The sequence below is a fragment of the Cherax quadricarinatus genome, chromosome 68 (genome assembly GCF_038502225.1).
Source record: "Cherax quadricarinatus isolate ZL_2023a chromosome 68, ASM3850222v1, whole genome shotgun sequence".
Taxonomy (NCBI): Eukaryota; Metazoa; Arthropoda; class Malacostraca; order Decapoda; family Parastacidae; genus Cherax; species Cherax quadricarinatus.
This window is the reverse complement of record NC_091359.1, coordinates 5,347,136-5,354,856: the sequence shown is the minus strand read 5'-3', so window position 1 is coordinate 5,354,856 and position 7,721 is coordinate 5,347,136. Positions and strand designations below refer to the sequence as shown.

At 39.3% G+C, this 7,721-nt stretch overlaps 1 protein-coding gene and 1 non-coding gene across 2 annotated transcripts in view; both read left to right on the top strand.

The window, feature by feature from the left end:
- LOC128697798 (ribosomal protein L7A) overlaps positions 1 to 3,845 on the top strand; it is a 20,622-nt gene extending 16,777 nt beyond the window's left edge. The window contains exon 6 of the mRNA XM_053789711.2: positions 3,647 to 3,845. Coding sequence (XP_053645686.1) covers positions 3,647 to 3,826 — 180 coding nt within the window. The 3' untranslated portion in view covers positions 3,827 to 3,845. The remainder of the gene's footprint in view (positions 1 to 3,646) is intronic.
- On the top strand, positions 3,517 to 3,587 carry LOC128697937 (small nucleolar RNA SNORD36). Its single transcript, XR_008408387.1, has one exon. It is a non-coding gene; the product is annotated as a small nucleolar RNA SNORD36 (small nucleolar RNA).
- Positions 3,846 to 7,721: the final 3,876 nt, after the last annotated feature.

The following is a 7,721-nucleotide window of genomic DNA, read 5'->3' as shown; positions in this document are numbered from 1 at the left end:
GACTGTGGCAGGTGAAATCACTTCATTATTACGCTTGTATCAGCTTATATATTAACTATACGGCTTATTTCATCATTCAGAATTTATCTAATATGATATAATAATCACTATAAATAACAAACATGTTATATACTCTAGACTGAATAAAATAGGCCATAATATAGCGAGAGTCCACCAGCAATATTTCGATATAAATGAGTTACTCCTCGTCTCCTAGTTCTATTGTTTGGTATGTGAGTGATAGAAAATGGTGTTTTGAAGAGGATAACTGCACTAGAACATCAGTTTACTAAGAAATACACCAAAAAAATCGCGATTTCCGCGCAAATTTTTGAGACGGTAGACCGGCCGACTTTCTAGGCCTATATCTCGGAAGTAACTTATTCACTTATTTCGCTCCATAACTCCATTATTAATGATTCAAGAAATCGTAATGACACGATTGCAAATAAACCATACCCCCGGCCGGGATTGAACCCGCGGTCATAATCTCAAAACTCCAGCCCGTCGCGTTAGCCACTAGACCAGCTAGCCACAATAAGATTCATCCAACTAGGTATATTTCTACACCATAGGAAAGTTAGCACAGGCACCTCTGTGACCACAAATGCAAGTTTTTACAGACGAATCTCCAGCTAGTTGGATGAATCTTATTGTGGCTAGCTGGTCTAGTGGCTAACGCGACGGGCTGGAGTTTTGAGACTCTATGACCGCGGGTTCAATCCCGGCCGGGGGTATGGTTTATTAATGATTGTATTGAAATGATTTTCACAGACAATATAAAACAGTGTGTTTGAATTATTTACGTTAGATTTTTTGTAATATCTAAAATATTTTTGATTTTATGGGGGGTAAAAGGCAGATATTTTGGCAAATGCCAAAAATTCTGTCAAATGTATTTTTTTTTACCATGATAATAAGATATATTAGATGAAATGGCAACGTAAAAACGTCGTGCTAGTTGTATTCTAACAGTTGGGAATGTCAGAAGTGCCACTCGTAGTGCCAATTTGTCAGGTTGTGCTGCCATATATAAAAATTGTTTATATTTTTTTCTGTTTGTTGGCCAATCATACTGAAACTTTGTCACGTACTTCTACATATGCACCTCTAAAAGTACACCAAAAATAAAATAAATCGGTTGAAAAATAAAAAAAAATGAAAGAGGGGGTGCCTCCTTAAGTTTCTAGTCCTGTTTTAGCTACAGCCTCCAATGCAATTCCCGAAATCTCTGGTAAACATTCTTGTAAATGTTCCCTTGTTTGACTCTGCAGTGTGCCTGAAGCATCCTGCATGGGACCATTACTTTTAAAGTAACCACAGAGTAGCTTCTTGATTTTAAGCCAGTGAGGATTGCCTGCCATGTTATTTAGGTACCAAAACAGAATTGATGGCAGGATTCTCTTCTACTACTATGATAGCTATTTGGAAAAAAAAGTTAGGAAATTGTGGCAGGCACTCTAGACCCAGCTCCTGTACTTATGGTTGCCAGCATCAGCATTGCAGACCTAAGTTGCCACAGAAATTGAACTATATCTTCCCCATATATCTCAAGGGCTTCATCTGGGCCCCATAGTTTCTTCCCAAACTGCCAGTTAAGGGTAGAATCTGGGCAATTTTCCGCGCGCTCAACCAAAAATCGAAAAATTATGGAAATTGAGTTATATATACCGAAAAATAGCTTAACTCATTGGCAACACAATGGTACAAGAATCTATGTTCTAAGACGTTTCTACAAGAAATTATAGTCATTTATATCAGGTATGGTAACGACGATGTAGGTAGCGCGTCTGTTCTCAACCCATGTATTTTTTGGAGTTTTTTCCTTGTTTTTTATTGCTTTTTCTTTGCATTATTCTTTCTAATATAATAATTGATTATTTGGCATCATATAAGAGTAAGTGGAGCTTATCAATAGACGTCTAGCCTATCAGGAAGCACCTGGGTACACTCAGCAATGCTCCCCCTCCAGATGGTGCCAGGTGAAATCACTTCATTATTACGTTTATATCAGCTTATATATCAACTATACGGCTTATTTATCTATCAGAATTGATCTAATATGATATAATAAACACTATAAATAACAAACAAACATGTTATATACTCTAGACTGAATAAAATAGGCCATAATATAGCGAGAGTCCACCAGCAATATTTCGATATAAATGTGTTACTCCTCGTCTCCTAGTTGTATTGTTTGGTATGTGAGTGATAGAAAACGGTGTTTTGAAGAGGATAACTGCACTAGAACATCAGTTTACTAAGAAATACACCGAAAAAAACGCGATTTCCGCGCAAAAAAATTTTTTTTTGAGACTAGGCCTGCCGACGTTTTCTAGGCCTATATCTCGGAAGTAACTTTTTCACATATTTCGCTAAAGTACACCATTATTAATGATTGTATTGAAATGATTTTCACTGACAATATAAAACAGTGTCTTTGAAAATGTGATGATTCTTTTTTTGGAATATATCAAATATTTTTGATTTTGTGGGAGGTAAAAGGCAGATATTTTGGTGAATGCAAAAAAGTCTATCAAATGTATTTTTTTTTTTTCCATGATAATAAGATATATTAGATGAAACATGTGCATCCCGAATTAGTGTCAGATGTATTCTAACGGTTGGGATTGTCGGAAGTGCCACTCGAAGTGCCATTTTGTCATACTTTGCTGCCATATATGAAGTCACTAAAATATTTTTTTTCTGTTTGTTGGCCAATCATACTGAAAGTTTGTCACATTCTTCTACATATGAACCTCTAAATGTACACCAAAAATAAAAAAAATTGGTTGAAAAATAAAAGAGTTGGCTGAAATTAGGAAGTCCCTCCTTAATGCTTAGATTTTAATAATAGCAGACTATGCTTTCCACTTGCTGACTGTCTGCCACTGAGTCTGATGGCATCTATATTTTGATGCTTCAATATTTACATCCTATGGCACACAGTATTATCCCTTTAACCTTGTTTGATCTCAGGTTCTTCCTCTTCAGTAGAAAATTGCTATTAATAAATGTTTGGTGTAGTATTTGGAGGTGCATAATTCTTTGTATTTGTCAATTTCTTTTGTAGGGGCTGATCCCCTATCGACCCCTTAGTCCGTTTGGAAAGCCATTGCTAGCAAATGCATGCTGGTTGTATGTGTGTCCACCCCCCCCTCCCTTCCATTCTGGAAAAAGCTACCTGGCTTAACGCCTTGGCCCAAGCTCATTCTTTAGGCCTTAGAGGCAATCTTATTTTTCTTTCCCTCCCTCGTGCATTTCTGTCTGGATTAATGTTTACCCCTGACAGTCCAGGCTGAGGGCCTATGTTAGGAACCCCTTCAGAATGCTGTTGACAGTGTTTCCCACTGGGTCACCACTCATGGGTTTAAATTTTATTCCTAAAATGCAGGTGGTCTGACCTTTAAGGAGTTTAGCGCTTCCCAACTATAATTCTCCTTCCTTTCATTAATTGAAAAGTAACTGCTGTATGTAGTAATTTTAATTTTATGAAAGGTTTTAGTTTTTAACATTAAATGATGATCAAATTAATTACTGATTTGCTATGATGCTCCCAAACGAGCTTTTTAATACTGATGAGATTAAATTGTAAGTTACGTCCTAATTCTGTTAAAAGTTAACCAATTCCTTCCACTTTCAGGTGGAAGCTAATGATCGCACCAATCTAAACAAGCTTCTTGAGTGTGTGAAGACAAACTACAATGACCGCTATGATGAGATTCGCAAGAACTGGGGTGGTGGAATTCTTGGTGCAAAATCTGCCTCCCGGATCACAAAGCTTGAACGGGCTAAGGCCAGGGAAATTTCCAAAAACCGTTAAAATAAAATTGTATGGCGTTTCCTTTTTTTCTCTTAAAACCCCTTTTAAATTAAATGTGAAGTTGCTTGCACATAATATCAGCTTTCACTTTCTCTTCTCTTCATGGAAGCCCCCATCTTTGATGCAGATAAGCTTGTAAACTAACCTCTGACACCCACTTTGACTTAAATTTTCTTGAACAAACCCCTAACTAGTTTTAAATCTTTGCATGTCTGTCTGCATTGCTGTAGATACATACTTGACGTTTTACTGCTTAAGTTTTCCTGGAGGGCAATTCCTTGATGCTGGTGAGAACTGTATGACCCTTGTGGGTGTAGCACTTATGATTAAAATTGATGCTGGTGAAGGGTTTGGCCCGAATTCTTTTGCTTGATTGCCGTCTTTTGTTTCCTATTATGCAGCCTCGGAGGCACTATGATACTAATGATGGGTTGATCCAAGAAATTTAACTATCCTCTCTTGGTTCTAACCTGGTTGTCTCCTTTACACAGACTATATGACACCTATGGGCTTTTTTGGGGGGTGGGGGTCATAGGGCCTGAGGTAATGCATGTCGGAACCCAAGGCAATCATTCTTTGGATCAAGACTAGGGTAATCTCCATTGAAGTTCCACGGCTCTATGTGAAAGCAGATCATTCAAAACCAAAGGTGCCTGCAATACAGTCAGTCAACAAATTCATAAATGTTATCAGTGGCTCGGGTATGGGGGTAAGCAGATGTGGCTAAACACTCGTGTAAATACTTTTTACGTTTTTTCTTTTAGTTTGGTCTGGCCTGCAGTTGTGGATTGCTGTGTATCCTGGTAGAGTGTAATGTCTATTGTCTTGCATAAGCCAGGTTTCGTTATGAATACATAACTTGTCTTAAGGAATCTAGGAGTGCCAGGTCAGTGGTTACTTAGAGATCTAATATTGTAATTAAAAATTATAATACTTCTGACATTACTGGCTTGTGTTGCTGTGTAGTAGACAGTTACTTTCAATTAAATGTCGGCACAAATGGTATAGGTGAGGTAGGGGTAGATTAGTGAATAGTATAATGTAAATAGTGCTGCTAAGTAAAACGACACAAGTGCAACAAATGTGACATCTTGTGGCAACGTTTCTCTCCAGGAGCTTGTCAAGCCGTTACAGCTTGACAAAACTGGAGAATGAAATGTCGCCACAGTACAATGTTATATTACTTGCACTTGTCCTACTTAATATATAGTCAGTAATTCTACCAATATTAGTAAATAGTGCTGTTTGTGGCACATAATGTACCTCTGAGAAGATGCCAACTGTTTTGGGCACTTTTTGTTGATATGGGTGTTGAATTTCAGGTTCATCAAGGTGCAGACCCAGAAATTTTAACTTGTTAGTTTAGAAAAGTGTTGTTTATCATGATTAGTTGGACACTTGCTCTGTTCCCAAACATCCAGTAGAACCCCCATATCCACAGATTTGGTATCCAGTTTCAATCATCTCCCCCCACCTGACTTTCTAATATGGTCACTGCACACCACCTGGTTTACATTTTCTGTGAGCACACTCTCCATTGTCTGGAAACTTTAAAAATTTCAAGTGTTTTAAAGTTATTTCATGTTTTATATATACAGTGGACCCCCGCATAACGATTTTAATCCGTGCAAGAGGGGTAATTGTTATGCGAAATAATCGGTATGTGAATGAATTTTCCCCATAAGAAATAATGGAAATAAAATTAATCCGTGCAAGACACCGAAAAGTATGAAAAAAAAATTTTTTTACCACATGTAATGTACATTTTCCCACACACAGATAAGGATACATGCACAATAGTAGAGTAGTACATGCACAGTATATATTGTGCATGTACTAGTCTACTAAATGAAGAATAAATGACACCTTTATTGAAGATGCAGCAATGACTGATGAGACAGTGTCCTGGGAGTGCCTTTTCCTCCTGAGTACTGTAGGTCCTGTTTGGCATTTTCTTCCAGAACAGGCCTTATCACACTGTGTATGCCACTACGATTCTTAAATCTCTCAAACCAACCTTTGCTGGCTTTAAATTCACCAATATGAGCACTAGTTCCAGGCATTTTTCCCTGTTCACCTGGGTGTTAGTCGACTTGTGTGGGTTGCATCCTGGGAGACAAGATTAAGGACCCCAATGGAAATAAGTTAGTCTTCGATGACACTGACTTTTTTGGGTTATCCTGGGTGGCAAATCCTCTGGGGTTAATTTTCTTGGTATTCTCAATAAGCCACACCAACAACGGTGCTACAGCAGCAGCAGCAGCTGACGGTGGTACAGCAGCAACAGACGATGCTACAGCAGCAGCAGACGATGCTACAGCAGCAACAGACGATGTTACAGCAGCAGCAGCAGCTGACGGTGGTACAGCAGCAACAGACGATGCTACAGCAGCAGCAGACGATGCTACAGCAGCAACAGACGATGTTACAGCAGCAGCAGCAGCTGACGGTGGTACAGCAGCAACAGACGACGCTACAGCAGCAACAGACGATGCTACAGCAGCAGCTTACCCCTCAAGGAAGGTTCCTTGATGTTGGTGAGGGGCTCTTGATTTAGGGAATTGGATCTGTGCTCCAGTTCCCTGAATTAAGCCTGAATGCCTTCCACACCCCCCCCCCAGGCGCTGTATAATCCTCCGGGTTTAGCGCTTCCCCCTTTATAATAATAATAATAATACAGCAGCAGCAGCAGCAGCTGACGGTGGTACAGCAGCAGCAGTAGCTGACAGTGCAGCAGCAGCAGCAGCTGTACCACCAATAGTAGCGATGGTTGATTGGGGTTTATTATACAACCTGGCCAGCTCGGAGACACACACTCCACTTTCATACTTATCGATGATCTTTTTCTTCATCTCTTTTGTAATTCTCACCCTTATTGCTGTAGGGTTGGCACTAGAAGCTTTCTTGGGGCCCATGGTCACTTATTTTCCAGAAAAAGCACCGAAAACACTGTAATAATACGAAATATTCTGATTGTATGCTTGGATGTTACCGCGGAGGCTGGCTGGTAAACAATGCCACCGGCGGAACATGTGAGCGTGGCTCAGGCCGCACATTGGACGCGTCTCGGACGAAAATCGGTGAGCGGGTTTTTAATTGGTATGCGCGGCAAAATTTTTGCGATTAAAGCAAGCGGTATGCGGATTAATCGCTATGTGATGCCATCGTTATGCGGGGGTCCACTGTACTGATAATTATACTTGTGTACCTGTACCTAAGTAAGCTTACACATTGTAATAGCATGCAGGTACACATTAAAATCAGAGTGTCTTATTATTCTTGGACTCTATAATTTAATACACAGTAATCACACTGAGGCACATTAAATGTCATATGTTAATATGAACATTTCCATTAATCCATCTGATACTTTTTCAAAATTATATAAACGCTACGTAACGTATAAAGATGATAAATACACCCCACTTTAGAATAAATTAACACAAATATGATGTTACATGTATGAACCAAGACCAGACGCGCTTGTTTACACAACTGAGTCTCTCCTTTCGTTTACTTGTTCTCTCACTCATTTATTCGTTTACCTCTTTTACTAGACTTGCCCTACCCTAAGACTACAAATATTTTTAGGTAAGTAATGAGTACTGTATATTTCTTGTTTTCAATGCCTAGTTCTGCTGCTAATTTAATGTTAGTGTAAACTTATCTGGCATTTATATTTATTTGTAAGTGTGGAAAAAATGGTCTGCTTTCCAGCAGTAGCCTGAAACGACCTGCCGTATAAGTGGGGCCCTACTGTACGTTCTTCAGACTTGATAGCTATCAAAGGGGGAGGATGAGGCAAGTGCAAGTATGGGGGAAGAGGCGAGGCGAGTGCAAACATTGGGTAAGGGAAGTGGAAGTTCAGTGTGGAGGGAAGCAGAGGGAGAGATGG